The following is a 22018-nucleotide window of genomic DNA, read 5'->3' on the forward strand; positions in this document are numbered from 1 at the left end:
ACCTCCCCTTATAACCCACCCAAAGCTCGAGTTCCCCACAACACGTAGAGAGACGGGGCCCCCAGGGGTTTTTCCAATTCCTCGTGAGTTCCTTCTTGGCTAGAACGAAAGCGAGGTCCTGGAACCTGCTTGTGGCTCGTTTTGGAAGTGGACTATGCAATGGCCAATTGAGCAGGGCACCTCTTCATCTATGATGTCAGCAATCACTGTTGTGACTCCCTCCCAGTAGTCCATCAAAGTCGGGCAGTTCCATAACATATGTTTAAGGTTATCCCCTACTAATCTACATCTCAGACATTCTGCGTCAGTGGAATGGAAATATTTGTTAACATGTCCAGGGGTGAGGTAGGCCCTATGACTTCTGTAATAGTGGATCAATCTGAATCTGGCATTTCTGGATACCTTAAGTACCCGTTAAAGTATTGCATTCCAGTCTCTTTCAGGTAGGGGGATCTCCAGATCTTCTTCTCGTTGCGTTTTAAGGGTCTCAAGGGGTCGGATTATCTCTCCTCTGATTGCTTTATAGAGACAGGTAACGGCTCTAATCTTGCCTGCTGATAGTACTATGTATTGACATGGGTTGTGGGGGGGGGAGGGGCTCCGTTGCTCCTGTGCGCCAGTGATTAAGAAACGTTGTCGTCATGGCTCTATGCAGTAGAAAATGTCCCTTCGAAAGGTTAAACTCTGCCCAGAATTCCTCAAATGGAAGGAGTACACTGGTTTGGAATAAATCACCCACCCGTGTTGCTCCTGCATCTTCCAACTCGCCAAATCATTCCCAGCTTCCGCCATGCGGTAAGACCTTCAACAACCGAATCGGTATGTCAGGGGAGTATGACAATAGCATATAACCTCAAACTCCTGTGTATCAGGCTCCGCGGGGCGACCCGTGCACATGGACACCCCCGACAGACTAGTAAGCTGTTGTACAGATGATCCAATCTCTCGGTCCGGCATCTGACGACCTGCCATCCATTGAGTGTACCATTGGAGTTGCGCCGCTAGATAATAGGATTCAAACTCCGGAACCACCAATCCGCCCTCTCCAAATGGGCGCTGCAGCTTGGCGAGGGCCACCCTCCTCCAGCAAGACGCCCATAGGAACCCCGTGGTCAAGGACTCCAGATCCCAAAACATAGTTCAAGGTATCCATTGGGGCAGTATCAAAAATAAATATAGCAACCAGGGGAGGGCTATCATTTTCAGTAATGCTACCCTTCCTGGTACAGACAGTGGGAGCATCTTCCAGAATTCTACGCTAGATCGTATTGATCGAAAGGCAGAACCAATGTTCCCATCCAATAAGGTTTGTCTGTCATGATACATTTTTACTGCTAAGTATGTGAGACAGCAGGGCTCCCATATTAACGCCCTTAATCCTTCAGGAAGGCAGCCGTTTGCCTGCAGGGGGAACAGGTGAGATTTTTGCCAAGTGACTCGCAAACCTGAATAGGAACCAAAGGTTTCTAACATGTCCCTGGCACGCGCAAAGTCCCAGTTGGGTCATTAAGGAATAATACAAGGTCATCAGCATATAGGGCGATACAGTGGTGATGGGTGAGGACTTGAATGCCCTGGTAGTTGATGCCCCCTCGAGCCTTGCAGACCAGTGGTTCCATCGCCAAGGCAAACAATAGTGGTGTCAAAGGGCAGCCCTGCCAGGTTCCTCTGCCCACATATATCTGTCTTTATCAACGAGTAGTGGTAATTCGAGTTTGGTATACGTCTTGATGTCTTGCGTCTGTATTAAGATCTTTAATGTATTTCCCCAGTAATGCCTACACTTGCCTTGGGCATTGACCTTATTTATTTCTGGCTGTATTATTTCATTACATGGTGTTCATTGCCCGCTCTACCAAGCACCTCTCTGGCAAGCTGTGCCATGCTGCCAAGGGCACAGGGAGGTCACCTCATCACGCTGCATGCCTACTTCGGGGAATTTCCCCTGTCTATAGCTTGGTGGGAGTCCTGTTCCATGTCATATGAGGACTGTGGCCTCTCGTCCCCAAACTCAGACAGTCCCATGCCTCGCAGGGAGTGTCTAGGCTCTGGAGACCAGTGCTCAATTCTTAAAAAAAAGAAGTGCCAGGGCCATTGTCAGGAGGTCATTGCAGCTTGAAGCACCAATTGCTCTCACTAGCGCTGCTTATGACAGTATTATCACTACTAGCCATCATGATCATTCTAGTGTGACAAAACAGGCACTAAATATAAAAGATCTAATACATGCCGCCCAGCTATTCTTATAGGTTTGGGTGTCAGGTATTAGTGATTTAAATGTGTATTTAATTATTAAACAACAGCTGGTGCCCTTCTAAACAAATAAGGCAAACAGCACCACCATGTGGCAGGCTGTCATAAGAACTGACGTTGACAATAAATTGTAGGTGCCTAGAACTGGAAACCACCAGCTCAAATTAAGCACTGCTGGAAAGTGACATTCTAGACAGGGAGCCGGAGATGTGACATGCTTATACTGAGGGTAGATACAGCGTGAAGACATCTGTCATGACAGGAGGAGGAGGGATAGGAAGAATGAGGACAGAGAGCGAAACTCCACTCATCCGAAATAGCAGACTTGACAGAACGGAGACAGGGCAAGTTGGGGTTCATATGTCTGCTTCTCATGGCTCATTTATTTTAGTGCTCTGAACTACGGTATGACATAACAACAGCCGAAACATAGTAAGTAACTGCAGAGAGTGCCACATTCCACAAAGACAGAGTTGTGGTAAAGCCGAAATCATAGACTTTGGGACCTTTCGTGCAATCACGGAAAAGCTGAAGTGGAACCTCCCCGTTGTGTTAACGTTAACCTTGAGCATAACAGACGTTTTGCACAGAGCACTTTGCTTCTTTTTGGCAATCAGCAGGAATTCCCCCTTGTGTGCTAAAATCATCTTTTAATGTACGCACACTGCGTCCAGTTCACAAAGGCAAAGTTAGACCAAAAGTCTAAGTTTAGACCTGAAGTCTAAGTTCAGACCTAAATTCTAACTTAGACCCAAAGTCTAACTTTACAACTTTTCAGTATTCACAAAGGTAACTTGATACTAGTAAGTTTGCTACAAATAAACTTACTAGTACTAAAGATATTTGTGAATACCGAAAAGTAGTAAAGTTAGACTTTTGGTCTAAACTTAGACTTGAGGTGTAAAGTTAGACTTCAGATGTAAAGTTAGACTTTAGGTCCAAAGTTAGTCTTCAGGTGTAAAGTTAGACTTAAGATGTAAAGTTAGACTTTAGGTCTAAAGTTTAGACTTCAGGTGTAAAGTTAGACTTTAGGTCTAAATTTACCTTTGTGAATCAGGCCCGATGTGCATATATTAGGGGTTGGTTTTAGCACACATCATGTTCCAGCCAAGCACATGGACTTCTGGAAAGGTTGAAAAGGAAAATTCCATTGTGTATGACAATCATCCCCCAAAACGTATATTTAGCACTGAGCACCTTTGGACCATTGTGCAATTAGGGAATGGTTTGAGTGGAACCCCTTCAGGTGTATTAAAATTACATTTTAATATAGAATTATTAATATTAAGTTTTGAGGGGACTATGTGCAACATAGGAAGGTCTGACTGGGGTCCAAACCTGATGCTAATAATAGAGCAGAAATTGGCATGTCAGGAATGAGGTTTTAATAGTGACTTTTAAATTTAGGGTGTTGAGGAACAGGGCAACTGGGGGAGCAGAGGAGATGAACCAAGCTTCTTATGGGGTGACCATGTGAGCAAGGGAAAATATGGGGTGGGAGGTGGGGTGGGAAGGAAACTATTTGTTGTGTTGTAATGATATTAATTAATTGAACATTAATAAAATATTTACCTATAAACACAGAGCGTAGAGATGGTGTTAAAGAGCGAGGGAATGAGATGGTGGGGGTGTTTAAAGCCCAGAGAAGGATAGGGAGAGTGGAGGAAAGAAACCGAAAGCAAGGCGATGGACAGGGAAGGAGAAAGGAGAGATGGACAGAACATGGGAGGAGGGAGAAGAGTGGGAGGAGATTCCGAGTGAAATAGAAAAGGCTCTGGAAGTCTGAGAGACATGGCAGAAGAAAAGAATCTGCAGGTGTCTTTGAGCAGAGATAGAGTGCAGAGGAGATTGGGAGAGTGAAAAAAGTGGTGGAAAGAGACTGATGATGATTGAGCTGGAAGTCAGGCCGACTTTAGGGCAGTGGTGCCAGCGGGTGCCGTGCTCAGTCCGCAGCATTTTGAAATAGTTTACAGTATTAAAAACACTTGCTGGAGAGTTCCTTGTGTTCCCAGCAATTTTTAGGCAGCACTAAAAATGTCACAATAACTTTATTAATTAATGTTCCTGCTGGAGATATCTGAGTTGCAGTTTTGATTCATTATAAAGTAATGCAGAGGGTTAATGCGCCTGCTGCCAAGCATGTGTAAGCGTGCAGATCAAATAATTGTATTTTATGTAGGTAGCTCAGTGGGTTAGTGCTTTTGTCACAAATCTCCTTTTGCATGCAAACTGCAAGGCATACATTTAAAACCGAATATGTTTTTCCCCAATCTTTTTTTGCTAAAAAGGGTATGTTTGGGTAGAAATAAATTTAGTACAGTCAATCCCAACCACTGTATTGCGCTGTAAATCCTGAATTTGTGTTTCCCCAGACCAAGCACTGTTAACAAATGCCCACCCCTATGGATGAGTTGTGATTGCTACATCTTGTAGTCAGCATTGTCTGGATACATTTCCTATACATTGATTTACGCATGTGTCTGATTAACTGTCTCTGCATAATGTGTGTGTGATATAAAGTGCTTTGACACCCTATAATTCTATGAGTAGCACTACAAATCCATTAAATACATGTGAGAAAGGGGTTATGTATAGATGGGGGGCACCGTTAGAGGGTGGTAGTTAGGGAAGTCATGCACTGGGCATCACAGGTGCTAAAGCCAGCCTTGATGGAAGTGTTACCTATGGAGAAGGAAAAGAAAAGTTTGGGCAGACTAGTTGAGAGGAAAAAGAATGACTGTAGAAGGGTTGGGGTGGGGAAGATGCCAAGAGAGAAAGAAGGAGACAAACCTACCTTCAGTTCAATTATGTTCCTGTATGTTTGGAAAACTGATGAGCTCTTATTCCTCATGCTTGGGGTAAATTCTCTGTTGATAATTTCAAACTGTAGTGTGTGGCTTACAACGTCTGTACATGTAGGTGGTGCTGTTGTCTGAGAAGAGGATAAATTGGCTCTGGTGGACAGCAGTGATGGAGTAGAGGTCCCACCAGCCCCCGTTGTTGCACTGGATGTGGACATGGGTCCTGAGATGGCCGTGGTGGGTGCCAGTGATGCAGTCAAGCTCCCACCGGCCACTGTTGTTGCTCTGGTTGCAGATGTGTGTCCTGAGGCGGCTGTGGTGGGGGTCTGTGATGCCGTGGAGCTTCCACTGCTCACTGTTGTTGCACTGGATGCATATGTGGGTTCTGAAGTGGTTGTAGTGGATTCCTGCGATGCTGTTGAGCTCCCACCAGCCGTCGTTGTTGCACTGGATGCAGATGTGGGTCCTCTGGTGGATACCTGTGATGGTGTTAAGCTCTTGCTGGCTCCTGCTGTTGCACTTGATGCAGATGTGGGTCCAGAGCTGCCCATGGTGGATGCATGTGATGCTGTGAAGCTACCTCCAGACCCCGTTGTATCACTGGATGCATATGTGAGTCCTTTGGGGGTGGTAGTGGGTGCCTGTGATGGTGATGAGCTCCTGCCAGCCCCTGTTGCACCAGATGCAAATGTGGGTCCTGAGGTGGCTGGGGAGGGTGCCTGTGATGCTGTCAAGCTCCCATCAGCTGTTGTTGCACTGGATGAGGATGTGGGTTCTGAGGTTGCTGTGGTGAGTCTTTGTGAAGCTGTAGAGCTCCCACCAGCCTCTATTGTTGCAATGGATGCATATGTAATTCCTGAGGTGGTTGTGGTGGATGTCTCTGAATCCGTCAAGCTACCTCCAGCTATTGTTGTTGCACCGTATGCAGATGTGTGTGCTGGGGTGCTAGTGGTGGGAGTCTTTGTCACTGTTGAGCTCCCACCAGCCTCTATTGTTGCACTGGAAGCAGATGTCGGTTCGCTGGTCACTGTGGCGGGTGCCTGTGATATCACTGAGCTTTTGCCAGTCCCTGTTGTTTCACTCTGTGCATATGTGGCTTCTGAGGTGGCTGTGGTGGGTGCCTGTGATACTGTTGAGCTCCCACCAGCCCCTGTTGTTGCATATATGGGTCCTTTGGTGGCTATGGTGGGTGCCTTTGACACCGCAAAGCTCCCATCAGCCTCTGTTGTTGCACTGGATATAGATTTGGGTTCTGTGGTCACTGTGGTGGAGGCCTGTGATGTCATCGAGCTCCCACCAGTCCCCGTTGTTTCAATGGGTGCATATGTGGCTCCTGAGGTGGCTGTGGTGGGTGCCTGTGATATTGTTAAGCTTTCACCAGTCCCTGTTGTTGCACTGGATGCATATATTGGTCTTTTGGTGGGTACCTGTGATGCTGTTGAGCTCCCACTAGCTCCTGCTGTTGTACTGGATGCATATGTGGGTCCTGTAGTAAACACCTGTGATGGTGTTGAGCTCCCTCTGGCTCTTGTTGTTGCACTGGATGCAGATTTGAGTCCTGAGGTGGCTGTGGTGGGTGCCTGTGATGGCTTTGTGCTCCCTCCTGCTGCTGTTGCACTTGTTGCAGATGTGGGTCCTGAGATACCCATGGTGGGAGACGGTGATGCTGTGGAACTACCTCCAGGCCCTGTTGTACCACTGGATGCATATGTGAGTCTTGTGGGGGCAGTGGTGGGTGCCTGTGATGGCACTGAGCTCCTCCCTGCCACTGTTGTTGCACTGGATGCATATATCATTCCAGAGGACGCCTGTGACAATGTCAACCTTCCTCCAGCTATCGTTGTTGCACCGGATGCAGATGTGTGTCCTGAGGTGCTAGTGGTGGGTGCCTTTGACACCGTAGAGCTCCCACCAGCCTCTGTTGTTGCATATATGGGTCCTGTGGTGGCTGTGGTGGGTGCCTTTGACACCGTAGAGTTCCCACCAGCCTCTGTTGTTGCACTGGATATAGATGTGGGTTCTGTGGTCACGGTGGTGGAGGCCTGTGATGTCATTGAGCTCCCACCAGTCCCCGTTGTTTCAATGGGTGCATATGTGGCTCCTGAGGTGGCTGTGGTGGGTGCCTGTGGTGTCGTTGAGTTTCCACCAGTGACAGTTGCTACATTGGATGCATATGTAGGTCCTGAAGTGGTAGTAGTGGGTGTCTGTGATGCCGTCAAGCTCTCACCAGCTGTTGTTGCACTGGATGAAGATGTGGGTTCTGAGGTGGCTGTGGTGAGTCCCTTTGAAGCTGTGGAGCTCTCATCAGCATCTATTGTTGCACTGGATGCATATGTTGGTCCTGAGGTGGTTGTGGTGGGTGTCTGTGGTGCCGTTGAGCTCCCATCAGATGTTGTTGTTGCACTGGATGCATATGTTGATCCTGAGGTAGGTATGGTGGGTGCCTGTGAGAGCACTGAGCTCCCACTAGCCGCTGTTGTTGCACTGGATGTATATGTAGGTCTTGTAGTGGACACCTGTGATGGCATTGAGCTTTGGATGGCCCCTATTGTTGCACTGGATGCACTTGTGAGTCCTGAGGGGGCTGTAGTGGCTGCCTGTGATGGCTTTGTGCTCCCTCCAGCCGCTGTTGTTGAAATGGATGCAGATGTGGATCCTGAGGTGTCTGTAGTGGGTGCCTGTGATGCCATGGAGCTCCTTCCAGGCACTGCTCTAGTACTGTATGCAAATATGGGTGCTGTTGTAGCTGTGGCGGGGGCCTGTGATGGTGGTAAGCTGCTGTCAACTCCTGTTGTTGGATTGGATTCATATGTCATTCCTGAGAAGGATGTGGAGGGTGTCTGTGACAGTGGCAAGCTCCCTCCAGCTGTCATTGTTACACTGGATGCAGATATGGGTCCCGAGCTGCTAGTAGTAGGTGCATGTGTCACTGTAGAGCTCCCACCAGCCTCTGTTGTTTCACTGGATGTAAATGTGGGTTCTGTGGTGGCTGTCATGGGGGCCTGTGATGTCGCTGAGTTCCCACCAGTCCCCGCAGTTTCACTGGGTGCATATGTGGGCCCTGAGGTGACTGTTGTGGGTGCCCGTGACACTGTTGAGCTCCTACCGGCCATCATTGTTGCACTGGATGGAGATGTGGATCCTGAGGTGACTGTGGTGGGTGCCCGTGACACTGTTGAGCTCCCAACGGCCACCATTGTTGCACTGGATGGAGATGTGGATCCTGAGGTGGCTGTTGTGGGTGCTTGTGAAGCCGTTGGGCTCTCACTGCTACCCACTGCTACATTGGATGCAGATATGGGTCCTGTGGTGGGTGCCTGCGGTGGCATCGAGCTCCCACCAGCCGCTGTTTTTGCAGTAGATACAGATGTGGGTCCTGTAGTGGACACCTGTGATGGTGTTGAGTTCCCGCTGACCCCTGTTGTTGCACTGGATGCAGATGTGGGTGTTGAGGTGGATGTGGTTGGTGCCTGTGATGCAATCGAGCTTCCACCAAAAGCAGTTGTTGCCCTAGATGCAGATATGGGTGCTGTTGTGGGTGCCAGTGATGCCCCAGAGCTGATGTCAGCCCCTGTTAATGTACTGGATGAAAATGTGAGACCTGTGGTTGCACTTGTTGCTTCAGAGACTGTGGTTGCTGAGGTACCAGTTATTGCTTCTGTTTTTGTAGATGCAATTGTTCCATCTGTTGCCGAAGAAGTAGTAACTGCTGTGTTTCCGCCGATAGATACTGGTAACACTGCTACTGTTCTGCTTGTTTCTCCTGTTAAAATGACTGCTGCAGTCGCACTTGTCACTCTAGGGGTTGTGGTCACTCTGATTTCACGTGTTATTTCAGAGGATGCTGCTGATGTGGTTTCACGCGTTGATCCAGAGGTTGTAGCTTCTGTGGTTTCACCTGTTGTCCCTGAGGTTGCAGCTTCTGTGGTTCCACCTGTTGTCTCTGAGGTTGTGTCTGCTGCGGTTCCACCTGTTGTCTCTGAGGTTGTGTCTGCTGTGGTTCCACCTGTTGTCCCTGAGGTTATGGCTGCTGTGTTTTCATCTGTTGTTCCTGAGATTGTGGTTGCTGTGGTTCCACCCGTTATCCCTGAGGCTGTGGCTGCTGCGGTTCCACCTGTTGTCCCTGAGGTTGTGGCTGCTGTGTTTTCATCTGTTATTCCTGAGGTTGTGGTTGCTGCGGTTCCACCTGTTATCCCTGAGGCTGTGGCTGCTGCTTTTCTACCTGTTGTCCCTGAGGTTGTGGCTCCTGCCGTTCCACCTGTTGTCCCTGAGGTTGTGGCTGTTGTGGTTCGAACTGTTGTCCCTGAGGCTGTGGCTGCTGCGGTTCCACCTGTTGTCTCTGAAGTTGTGTCTGCTGTGGTTCCACCTGTTGTCCCTGAGGTTGTGGCTGCTGCTTTTCCACCTGTTGTCCCTGAGGGTGTGGCTGCTGTGGTTCCACCTGTTATCCCTGAGGTTTTGGCTGCTGCGGTTCCATCTGTTGTCCCTGAGGTTGTGGCTGCTGTGGTTCCAACTGTTGTCCCTGAGGCTGTGGCTGCTGTGGTTCCACCTGTTGTCCCTGAGGTTGTAGCTGCTGCGGTTCCATCTGTTGTCCCTGAGGTTGTGGCTGCTGTGGTTCCAACTGTTGTCCCTGAGGCTGTGGCTGCTGCGGTTCCACCTGTTGTCCCTGAGGTTGTAGCTGCTGCGGTTCCAACTGATGTCCCTGAGGGTGTGGCTGCTGCAGTTCCAAATGTTGCCCCTGAGGTTGTGGCTGCTGCGGTTCCACCTGTTGTCCCTGAGGTTGTGGCTGCTGCGGTTCCACCTGTTGTCCCTGAGGCTGTGGGTGCTGCGGTTCCATCTGTTGTCCCTGAGACTGTGGCTTCTGCTGTTCCACCTGTTGTCTCTGAGGTTGTGGCTGCTGCTTTTCCACCTGTTATCCCTGAGGTTGTGGCTGCTGCAGTTCCACCTGTTGTCCCTGAGGTTGTGGCTGCTGCGATTCCAGCTGTTGCCCCTGAGGCTGTGGCTGCTGTAGTTCCACCTGTTGTCCCTGGGGTCGTGGCTGCTGCGGTTCCACCTGTTGTCCCTGAGGTCGTGGCTGCTGCGGTTACACCTGTTGTCCCTGAGGTTGTGGCTGCTGTGGTTCCAAATGTTGCCCCTGAGGTTGTGGCTGCTGCAGTTCCACCTGATGTCGCTGAGGTTGTAGCTGCTGCTTTTTCACCTGTTGTCCCTGAGGTCATGGCTGCTGCGGTTCCACCTTTTGTCCCTGAGGTTGTGGCTGCTGCGGTTCCACCTGTTGTCCCTGAGGCTGTGGGTGCTGCGGTTCCATCTGCTGTCCCTGAGACTGTGGCTTCTGCTGTTCCACCCGTTATCTCTGAGGTTGTGGCTGCTGCTTTTCCACCTGTTATCCCTGAGGTTGTGGCTGCTGCAGTTCCACCTGTTGTCCCTGAGGTTGTGGCTGCTGCGATTCCAGCTGTTGCCCCTGAGGCTGTGGCTGCTGCAGTTCCACCTGTTGTTCCTGGGGTTGTGGCTGCTGCGGTTCCACCTGTTGTCCCTGAGGTCGTGGCTGCTGCGGTTGCACCTGTTGTCCCTGAGGTTGTGGCTGCTGTGGTTCCACCTGTTGTCCCTGAGGTTGTGGCTGCTGTGGTTCCAACTGTTGTCCCTGAGGTTGTGGCTGCTGTGTTTTCATCTGTTGTTCCCGAGGTTGTGGTTGCTGTGGTTCCACCTGTTATCCCTGAGGTTGTGGCTGCTGCGGTTCCACCTGTTGTCCCTGAGGCCGTGGCTGCTGCGGTTCCACCTGTTGTCCCTGAGGGTGTGGCTGCTGCGGTTTCATCTGTTGTCCTTGAGGTTGTGGCTGCTGCGGTTCCATCTGTTGTCCCTGAGGTTGTGGCTGCTGTGGTTCCAACTGTTGTCCCTGAGGCTGTGGCTGCTGCGGTTCCACCTGTTGTCCCTGAGGTTGTGGCTGCTGTGGTTCCACCTGTTGTCCCTGAGGTTGTGGCTGCTGTGGTTCCAACTGTTGTCCCTGAGGTTGTGGCTGCTGTGTTTTCATCTGTTGTTCCCGAGGTTGTGGTTGCTGTGGTTCCACCTGTTATCCCTGAGGTTGTGGCTGCTGCGGTTCCACCTGTTGTCCCTGAGGCCGTGGCTGCTGCGGTTCCACCTGTTGTCCCTGAGGGTGTGGCTGCTGCGGTTCCACCTGTTGTCCTTGAGGTTGTGGCTGCTGCGGTTCCATCTGTTGTCCCTGAGGTTGTGGCTGCTGTGGTTCCAACTGTTGTCCCTGAGGCTGTGGCTGCTGCGGTTCCACCTGTTGTCCCTGAGGTTGTAGCTGCTGCGGTTCCAACTGATGTCCCTGAGGTTGTGGCTGCTGCAGTTCCAAATGTTGCCCCTGAGGTTGTGGCTGCTGCGGTTCCACCTGTTGTCCCTGAGGTTGTGGCTGCTGCGGTTCCACCTGTTGTCCCTGAGGCTGTGGGTGCTGCGGTTCCATCTGTTGTCCCTGAGACTGTGGCTTCTGCTGTTCCACCTGTTGTCTCTGAGGTTGTGGCTGCTGCTTTTCCACCTGTTATCCCTGAGGTTGTGGCTGCTGCAGTTCCACCTGTTGTCCCTGAGGTTGTGGCTGCTGCGATTCCAGCTGTTGCCCCTGAGGCTGTGGCTGCTGCAGTTTCACCTGTTGTCCCTGGGGTCGTGGCTGCTGCGGTTCCACCTGTTGTCCCTGAGGCCGTGGCTGCTGCGGTTACACCTGTTGTCCCTGAGGTTGTGGCTGCTGTGGTTCCAAATGTTGCCCCTGAGGTTGTGGCTGCTGCAGTTCCACCTGATGTCGCTGAGGTTGTAGCTGCTGCTTTTTCACCTGTTGTCCCTGAGGTCATGGCTGCTGCGGTTCCACCTTTTGTCCCTGAGGTTGTGGCTGCTGCGGTTCCACCTGTTGTCCCTGAGGCTGTGGGTGCTGCGGTTCCATCTGCTGTCCCTGAGACTGTGGCTTCTGCTGTTCCACCCGTTATCTCTGAGGTTGTGGCTGCTGCTTTTCCACCTGTTATCCCTGAGGTTGTGGCTGCTGCAGTTCCACCTGTTGTCCCTGAGGTTGTGGCTGCTGCGATTCCAGCTGTTGCCCCTGAGGCTGTGGCTGCTGCAGTTCCACCTGTTGTTCCTGGGGTTGTGGCTGCTGCGGTTCCACCTGTTGTCCCTGAGGTCGTGGCTGCTGCGGTTCCACCTGTTGTCCCTGAGGTTGTGGCTGCTGTGGTTCCAACTGTTGTCCCTGAGGCTGTGGCTATTGCGGTTCCACCTGTTGTCGCTGAGGTTGTGGCTGCTGCAGTTCCACCTGTTGTCCCTGAGGTTGTGTCTGCTGTGGTTCCACCTGTTGTCTCTGAGGTTGTGTCTGCTGTGGTTCCACCTGTTGTCTTTGAGGTTGTTTCTGCTGTGGTTCCACCTGTTGTCCCTGAGGTTGTGGCTGCTGTGTTTTCATCTGTTGTCCCTGAGGCTGTGGCTGCTGCGGTTCCACCTGTTGTCCCTGAGGTTGTGGCTTCTGCGGTTCCACCTGCTGTCTCTGAGGTTGTGTCTGCTGTGGTTCCACCTGTTGTCCCTGAGGTTGTGGCTGCTGTGTTTTCATCTGTTGTTCCTGAGGTTGTGGTTGCTGTGGTTCCACCTGTTATTCCTGAGGCTGTGGCTTCTGCGGTTCCACCTGTTGTCTCTGAAGTTGTGTCTGCTGTGGTTCCACCTGTTGTCCCTGAGGTGGTGGCTGCTGTGTTTTCATCTGTTGTTCCTGAGGTTGTGGTTGCTGTGGTTCCACCTGTTATCCCTGAGGCGGTGGCTGCTGTGGTTCCATCTGTTGTCCCTGAGGTGGTGGCTGCTGTGTTTTCATCTGTTGTTCCTGAGGTTGTGGTTGTTGCGGTTCCACCTGTTGTCCCTGAGGTTGTGGCTTCTGTGGTTCCACCTGTTGTCCCTGAGGTTGTGGCTGCTGCGGTCCCACCTGTTGTCCCTGAGGTTGTGGCTGTTGCAGTTCCACCTGTTGTCCTTGAGGTTGTGGCTGCTGCTTTTCCATCTGTTGTCCCTGAGGTTGTGGCTGCTGCAGTTCCAACTGTTGTCCCTGAGGCTGGGGATGCTGCGGTTCCACCTGTTGCCCCTGAGGTTGTGGCTGCTGCGGTTCCACCTGTTGCCCCTGAGGTTGTGGCTGCTGCGGTTCCACCTGTTGTCCCTGAGGCTGTGGCTGCTGCGGTTCCACCTGTTGTCCCCGAGGCTGTGGCTGCTGCAGTTCCAAATGTTGCCCCTGAGGTTGTGGCTGCTGCGGTTCCACCTGTTGTCCCTGAGGTTGTGGCTGCTGCGGTTCCACCTGTTGTCCCTGAGGCTGTGGGTGCTGCGGTTCCATCTGTTGTCCCTGAGTCTGTGGCTTCTGCTGTTCCACCTGTTGTCTCTGAGGTTGTGGCTGCTGCTTTTCCACCTGTTATCCCTGAGGTTGTGGCTGCTGCAGTTCCACCTGTTGTCCCTGAGGTTGTGGCTGCTGCGATTCCAGCTGTTGCCCCTGAGGCTGTGGCTGCTGCAGTTCCACCTGTTGTCCCTGGGGTCGTGGCTGCTGCGGTTCCACCTGTTGTCCCTGAGGTCGTGGCTGCTGCGGTTACACCTGTTGTCCCTGAGGTTGTGGCTGCTGTGGTTCCAAATGTTGCCCCTGAGGTTGTGGCTGCTGCAGTTCCACCTGATGTCGCTGAGGTTGTAGCTGCTGCTTTTTCACCTGTTGTCCCTGAGGTCATGGCTGCTGCGGTTCCACCTTTTGTCCCTGAGGTTGTGGCTGCTGCGGTTCCACCTGTTGTCCCTGAGGCTGTGGGTGCTGCGGTTCCATCTGCTGTCCCTGAGACTGTGGCTTCTGCTGTTCCACCCGTTATCTCTGAGGTTGTGGCTGCTGCTTTTCCACCTGTTATCCCTGAGGTTGTGGCTGCTGCAGTTCCACCTGTTGTCCCTGAGGTTGTGGCTGCTGCGATTCCAGCTGTTGCCCCTGAGGCTGTGGCTGCTGCAGTTCCACCTGTTGTTCCTGGGGTTGTGGCTGCTGCGGTTCCACCTGTTGTCCCTGAGGTCGTGGCTGCTGCGGTTCCACCTGTTGTCCCTGAGGTTGTGGCTGCTGTGGTTCCACCTGTTGTCCCTGAGGTTGTGGCTGCTGTGGTTCCAACTGTTGTCCCTGAGGCTGTGGCTATTGCGGTTCCACCTGTTGTCCCTGAGGTTGTGTCTGCTGTGGTTCCACCTGTTGTCTCTGAGGTTGTGTCTGCTGTGGTTCCACCTGTTGTCTTTGAGGTTGTTTCTGCTGTGGTTCCACCTGTTGTCCCTGAGGTTGTGGCTGCTGTGTTTTCATCTGTTGTCCCTGAGGCTGTGGCTGCTGCGGTTCCACCTGTTGTCCCTGAGGTTGTGGCTTCTGCGGTTCCACCTGCTGTCTCTGAGGTTGTGTCTGCTGTGGTTCCACCTGTTGTCCCTGAGGTTGTGGCTGCTGTGTTTTCATCTGTTGTTCCTGAGGTTGTGGTTGCTGTGGTTCCACCTGTTATTCCTGAGGCTGTGGCTTCTGCGGTTCCACCTGTTGTCTCTGAAGTTGTGTCTGCTGTGGTTCCACCTGTTGTCCCTGAGGTTGTGGCTGCTGTGTTTTCATCTGTTGTTCCTGAGGTTGTGGTTGCTGTGGTTCCACCTGTTATCCCTGAGGCGGTGGCTGCTGTGGTTCCATCTGTTGTCCCTGAGGTGGTGGCTGCTGTGTTTTCATCTGTTGTTCCTGAGGTTGTGGTTGTTGCGGTTCCACCTGTTGTCCCTGAGGTTGTGGCTTCTGTGGTTCCACCTGTTGTCCCTGAGGTTGTGGCTGCTGCGGTCCCACCTGTTGTCCCTGAGGTTGTGGCTGTTGCAGTTCCACCTGTTGTCCTTGAGGTTGTGGCTGCTGCTTTTCCATCTGTTGTCCCTGAGGTTGTGGCTGCTGCAGTTCCAACTGTTGTCCCTGAGGCTGGGGATGCTGCGGTTCCACCTGTTGCCCCTGAGGTTGTGGCTGCTGCGGTTCCACCTGTTGCCCCTGAGGTTGTGGCTGCTGCGGTTCCACCTGTTGTCCCTGAGGCTGTGGCTGCTGCGGTTCCACCTGTTGTCCCCGAGGCTGTGGCTGCTGCGGTTCCACCTGTTGTCCCCGAGGCTGTGGCTGCTGCGGTTCCACCTGTTGTCCCTGAGGTTGTGGCTGCTGCGGTTCCACTCGTTGTCCCTGAGGCTGTGGCTGCTGTTGTTCCACCTGTTGTCCCTGAGGTTGTGGCTGTTGTGGTTCCACCTGTTGTTCTTGAGGTTAAAGCTGCAGTTGTTTCAGCAGTAGCCCCATAGGTTGTGGCTGATGTTGGAGCTGCTGTAGTTGGTGCCGTGGCATTAAAGGGTACACCTACAGAGAAAACAAGTGAAAATTAATATAACACTTGTAACATTTTTTCAGACAATTAATGTTTTAAAAATGTGGCTTTATCTGTACTAATTCACTACTAAACACCTTTTTTATTGAAAGTACCAGCTCAAAGTTCAGAATTACCCAACATGCACTGTAATGTTTTGCATTAATTTCAGCCCCAGTAACATTTTGCCTTATTGTTTTGTAAGCCACGTCACATATGCAGCTAAATGTATTCTGTGCACAAGCAGAAAGGAGCCTGGGCTAGGAGTGTAAATGTCCATTTAGCAAACAGCAAGAATTAACTTGACAGCTGATGTTCCCTGCCATTCAATGAGAGCTGAATCACACCACAGCACAATCTAGGAGGTTGTGCAGTGTGAGCTGAGCTTCACTGTTGCTAGATTGATGCTTGTTCACAGCTCTGGGCAGTATAGTTGGGCTACAATGGAGAGTATTGAGCTAGTAAAAGCTACTTAGACCTATGACACCAGCAGAGTAGCTCTAGGAAATGGGTTTGGAAGCCATGACTGCAAGATTTCAGAATAAAATCTTTTATAAAGTTATGAGCGCATTAGACCCGCCGGAGAGGCTGGACACCATTGTATTGCATTGTATTGTAATAGTATTTATATAGCGCTTACTACCCCTGACGAGGCGTTCAAACACTTTTCGGCCAGTAGCACGCTACTCCGGAACCCAAAAGGAATTAGTGGTGGATTAGTATAGGGAAATATGAGTACAGTTTTAGTATTATTATGAGTTAATTTGATCTGCGGATATGTGAGTTTGTTAGTTGGATTGACTGGAGTAATGAAGGGGTGGAGGAGGGAAGAATCCAGAAGTGTTAATTGGGAGTTTATGATAATAGGATTTAGGCTTGGGATGAGTAAAGGGGGGATGGAGGAGGGACGAGGCTGTGGAAGGGTTAGGCAGATCATAGTAGCAGGGTGAGATAGATGAGGGAGAATTTAGTAGGGTTGTTTGGGAGATCATGGTAGGAAAGTGAGGTTTGGGTGAGTTAGATGTGGAAGAGGAGGGAAGAGCTTAGGTAGGGTTATTCAGGAGATGTAAGTAGTAGAATGGATTTGGGATGATTCAGAGTGGGAATTGAGGATAGATTGATAGAGACATGACATATGGTGATGGGTAGACAAAGTGTGATATAAAATGAGAGCAGGGATTCATAAGTATCTAATATAACAACTTATCTAGGAGCTATGCAATAAGCTATGAAAATGGTAAGCATAGAATAGCATATACATATATATATATACACACACACACACACACATACATACACACATGAATACACACACATATGCACACATATATGAACATACATATACATATTTAAACCATGAGTAAATATACATTAGTTAAACAGGTTTAAAGAGTATGTGTGTAGCTTATTGTTATGACATAGTAGCAATACATATTTTCTAAAGAGCTATATATAAGTAGAATATACACATAATCAGATAAAAAATATTTATCAACATAGGATATGCAGTCCATAGCTGCTTGAATATGATGGTTATGAAGGAAAGAGCCAACTCTTGAGTACTTCTCTGTATCACAGATGCTGTATGGGAGGCGATGATCTGGGGGTGGTGGTGCCTTAGCATGCATCAACACAGCAGAGTTATCAAATTAGTACATGTGATGTTTTCAGTCCACTATTTCTAAGCCTGTTATTTATTTATATACATTTTTTGTGGTTTTACGTAGAGTGAACTTGACCCAAAGGTATTTCAGTGCTTTACATGAGCACCAGTTACGTTACCCAAGGACATATTCATTTTTTTGGTAGACGCAGGGAGATTAAGGGGGGTCATTCTGACCCCGCCGCCGGCCTGGCTGGAACCGCCAGAATACTGCTGCGCGGTCAAAAGACCGCCGCGGGTATTCTGGGTTTCCCGCTGGGCTGGCGGGCGACCGCCAGAAGGCCGCCCGCCAGCCCAGCGGGAAACACCCTTCCATGAGGATGCCGGCTCCGAATGGAGCCGGCGGAGTGGAAGGGGTGCGACGGGTGCAGTTGCACCCGTCGCGAATTTCAGTGTCTGCATGGCAGACACTGAAAATCTTTGTTGGGCCCTGTTACGGGGGCCCCTGCAGTGCCCATGCCATTGGCATGGGCACTGCAGGGGCCCCCAGGGGCCCCACAACACCCCTTACCGCCATCCTGTTCCTGGCAGCCAAAACCGCCAGGAACAGGATGGCGGTATGGGGGTCGGAATCCCCATGGCGGCGCAGCAAGCTGCGCCGCCATGGAGGATTCCCCAGGGCAGCGGGAAACCGGCGGTACACCGCCGGTTTTCCGTTTCTGACCGTGGCTGTACCGCCGCGGTCAGAATGCCCATGGGAGCACCGCCAGCCTGTTGGCGGTGCTCCCGCGGTCGTTGGCCCTGACGGATTTTACCGCCAGGGTCAGAATGACCCCCTAAGTCATTTGTCTAGAATCACAGGATGTTGAGCCAACGCTGAGACTCGAACCTGGTTCCCCAGATCCAAGGTAGGCAGCCCTTATGCCACATCCTCTCCACTGTTATACTAAAAACAAAGTAGAAAATCATTGTGTTAAGTATTACTGTTGAACCTGGAACCATTGAAGCCAGATCCTGCTGGGAGCTTGCTGAATGGCCGGTTATCTCCTTATGCATTAACATTCAGGGAAAGTTGAACACTGAACGCTTACTGTTGGATGGTGGTGAAGGAAGAATGTCAAGGTTCAGTTGCCAAACACATAACCAGCAACACATATAGGGGGTCATTACAACATTGGCGGTCTTTTTACAAGACCGCCGAGCTACCGCCGTGCGGAAGACCGCCAGTAGTGGCGGTTTGCCGCTCGGCGTATTATGACTGTTGGCTGTTCTCCGTCCCTTTTCCGACGGAGAGCCGCCAACAGCCATACTGGCGGGCGGCGGGGAAGTGGAGGTTGCTCCACCTTCACCACCACGCCAACAGAACACCGCCCACCGAATCACGTCCTGTGATTCGGCGTGGCGGTGTTCTGTTGGCGGTGTGGTGTCGGCGGAGCTGCCCCCATGGCTCCCGTCCCCTCCCGGAGGATCGTCGGACCAGGTAAGTCGATCGTCCGTGAGGGGAGGGGGTGGGGGGGTGTTGTGTGTTGTGTGGGTGCATGGGGGTGTGTGTCTGAGTATGTAGAGGGGGTGTGTGAGTGCATGGATGCCTGCGGGGGTGTTGCGTGTATGGGAATGAGTGCATGTATATCTGTGGGTATGTCTGTATGGATGTGTGCGTGTATGTTTGAATGTGGGTGTGCGTGTCTGCCTGTCTGTGTGTATGTAGGCATGTATGTTGGCGTGTGTGCGTGTGAGTGTGTAGGTGGTGCCTGCGTGCGTGTCGTGTGGGTATGAGTGAAGTGATGTTGGGGGTCGAGGAGGGGAGGGGGGCCCTGCCACCTTTGGGGGGTGGCAGGGGTGGTGGGGGGTGTAGGGGAGGGAGTCGGGGTGGGGGTGGGAGTGGTGGGTGGGGAAGACCCCTATCAGTGCCAGGGAAGGAATTCCCTGGCACTGATAGTGCTTACCACCATGGTTTTCATGGCGGTTCAGACCGCTGGAAAACCGCGGTGGTAAGCCGGGTCAGAATACCGCCGGCGGTATAGTGACGGACGCCGGGCTGGAGACCCAGGTCTCCAGCCCGGCGGGCGGAACGGAGAACCAGCGGATGACCATGGTGGTAACCGCCATGGTCTTAATACGCTGGGATAAGACCGCCAGCCTGTTGGCGGTCTTACCGCCGGTTGTCCGCCTTCCGCCAGGGTTGTAATCACCCCCATAATGTCCAGGTAGTTTTTGAATTATAAAACAAAGTAGTTTATTTGCTGAACTGTAAATTTGTTAATTATGGAAGTTTAGTTGCATTCACCACTCTGGCAAGGTTCCACGAGTATTATGCATGATTGTCCCTGGGTTACAGACTTGCAAGGAGACTTCCACGTAAGTGCAGTATCTGGTTCCTAAATAGTTTGGCTCAATCACAGACAGGGACCTGGTGATCTGGCTACTGATTGTTCTGCTGTGGTTCCTCCGGCTTCACTTCTATATATAGCAGCTGCAGGGACACTGCATGGGAGTTAAAGTCAAAGGCCCTTGCAGGTACATCTTCATGGATTTGTGGCACTGGATTAAGGTTCTACGCCTTCAGAGCTTTAACATCTGAGATGACTGGAGGGGTGTAGACAAAGGTGCTGAGCAGAGATGCAGGAGTCCGCAAGCATCATCATCACCACAGCAGGGGGAGCAGAACGGCACAGCACCAAAGTGAGTCATTGGTCCTCATGCTCATGGCAAGACGATAAAAGGAGGGAAGAGACAGAGAACACAGGCGATGTATTGTTCGATAGCAATAGGCTCAGAGTTTATTTTTCCTCTCCTTACGTCACAAGGTCTTCGTTGGGCTCAACAGCAGAAACCTATCACTGCAGCACAGCATGTTCTGCACAGCTCCAGTAAAGGTCTGGTTGGACATGAGGCAGACTCTGTACAAGCCAGACATTCCACTTTATTTTCATCTTCAGTGAAAGGAGCATTCAAGTATTTTTGCAGCCCCTGAGCATATCCCCTACTCCTTTAGGGACACACCCAATGTTTCCTGCCTCTGATACCAACCTCTCTCGGCACAGGTGGGCAGAGCTCTTCCCAATAACAAATCTGAACTTCCAATAAGTCATGTGGGTGATCTTATATTTAGAAACACTGGCATTGGGTTCAAACCAACTCACAAGTCTCAGGAGAGTTCTTCCCAAACATCTGGAGGGAGCCAATCATTGAAAACAGCACTTCCTGCAAGGACCACACAGCTACAGGACAACCAACTAAGAGTGGAAACTGAAGACTGGAACCAGAGATCTGTCCAGCCAAGATCTTTTGTGGGGTCCAGGCTTTTTCAGCAGAGTGGGACAAGGCATGTGGGGGATAGGCAGGCTGACCGCCTCTCCTTGTAGGTCACAGGGTCCTATGTTTGGCTTCTGCCATCACCTTTCGAAATGTAAATATTGTACCATAGAACTTAATATGATACCTATGGCTTAGGTCAAATAAGCAAGTCATGAAGGGGTTGTTAGTTGCCTATATGGTGCTGGACAGCACTGTTTTGATTCAGCATCAGGCGTAGCCAGGGGCACATTTGGCAATTAGCCACAGCCCTCAACGTCCAGGGGCCCCCCTTAGAAAGTGAACTTTCTCTGTATCTCACCTCTTTTCCTATCTCAGTTTTTTTTCTTCTTCTTGTCTGTCTATCCGCAACTCTGTCTCTCTATCCTTTTTTATTTTAAGACGTTGTGATCCACAGGAAATCAACTGTTTTTGAGTAACCCCGTTACTGAAAGTTTTATATGTAATGAAGTAATGTTTGGCATCATGCAGTATTCAATTAGCAGACACGGTTATTAAAAAGTTGTTCTATTCAGGGGACACGACAATCCTTACATTGACACGAGACATAGCTTAGCACAGTTATAACCCATGAATTATTTAAAACAAATAGGTCACAACCTGATGTAGACTGTTTGCTCAAGAAGGTGATGGGCATGTGCCCCAGATCCATGCACAGTGGCTACATTAGCAGCATCCTGGGCCCATGGCAGCTGCAGGGTCAAACCTTTGATTAATGCAACAGTGCATTTATCAGAGCAGCAGAATGCTCCCCATGTTCCTCCCTCTTGTCTGCCCCCCTCTTGCAGGTTCCTCTTCCTGTCTTCATGCTAGCTGTACACGCACCCCCTTCTCTACACCCACCGCCGTGCAGCGCCCCATCTCTTTGCAGCTACTTTTGTGCTACATGAATATACTCCCCACACACATCCTCATGCTCAGCAACTGGGAGGTCTCTGTTGCTTCTTGGAAATAGTGACTGGACAAATCTCTCCAACAGGATTTTCTTTACATTTTTATAGATTCATTAGCAAGGTGTTTTGTTCTTAATAACAGTCCATGATTCCTACTGAAGTGCTCAATAGCCATTTTGTTTAAAAATCAATTTAATTCCATTAAGCAGGGGTTGCAGCCTCTTCCTGCATCCTGGTTAAAGGATGTGTGACGTCACTTCCGCTTCCCTCTCAGTGAGCTCTCTCACTTCCTGCTGAGGTGCGAGGGAAGCCCAAAGATACCAAACTCCAAGTAATTTACAAATTGTTACAGACATTAAGGTACCTGGACATGCATTAGGTCCTTCAATGCATGACATAAACCGTTGGCTCATGCTAGCTTTGCTACTGTCTGGAAAGCAATTGTCAATGGACACCGGCTTACCCTTTAAGTTGGTACAAGATAGTTTGTGCACAAATGATATGATCAGATACTCTTCCTTGAGACAGTTTTGCCTAGACATGTTTTGGAACTCACCGTCAGATGTGATGTTGTCCACATTCACAGGTGTGCTTCCCAGCATGTTGTTGTTGCTGATGATGCTGTTGCCGACAGCATTGACGACATCTTCGTTAGAAGGTGCAGGAGAAGGGGAGTTACTGAACACAGCATCAGTCTCTGTTACCACTGATCCGGGCCTGGAGAAAAAATTGAAAAAAGTAAATTATCCAGTCCATGATACTGATCTGTATGTATTGTGAGGAACGTGGTTTGTTATATAGTATGGT

At 50.7% G+C, this 22018-nt stretch overlaps 2 protein-coding genes across 2 annotated transcripts in view; both read right to left on the reverse strand.

Moving 5' to 3' along the window:
• LOC138286982 (mucin-22-like) overlaps positions 1-6616 on the reverse strand; it is a 51109-nt gene extending 44493 nt beyond the window's left edge. The window contains exon 1 of the mRNA XM_069227346.1: positions 5048-6616. Coding sequence (XP_069083447.1) covers positions 5048-6340 — 1293 coding nt within the window. The 5' untranslated portion in view covers positions 6341-6616. The remainder of the gene's footprint in view (positions 1-5047) is intronic.
• A 2087-nt stretch (positions 6617-8703) lies between these two features.
• Positions 8704-22018, reverse strand: part of LOC138286983 (pneumococcal serine-rich repeat protein-like) — a 159102-nt gene continuing 145787 nt past the window's right edge. Inside the window, exons 19-21 of the mRNA XM_069227347.1 lie at positions 21768-21928; positions 8801-8901; positions 8704-8712 (exon numbers count right to left, since the gene is read on the reverse strand). Coding sequence (XP_069083448.1) covers positions 8704-8712; positions 8801-8901; positions 21768-21928 — 271 coding nt within the window. The remainder of the gene's footprint in view (positions 8713-8800; positions 8902-21767; positions 21929-22018) is intronic.

The sequence above is a fragment of the Pleurodeles waltl genome, chromosome 4_1 (assembly GCF_031143425.1).
Source record: "Pleurodeles waltl isolate 20211129_DDA chromosome 4_1, aPleWal1.hap1.20221129, whole genome shotgun sequence".
Taxonomy (NCBI): Eukaryota; Metazoa; Chordata; class Amphibia; order Caudata; family Salamandridae; genus Pleurodeles; species Pleurodeles waltl.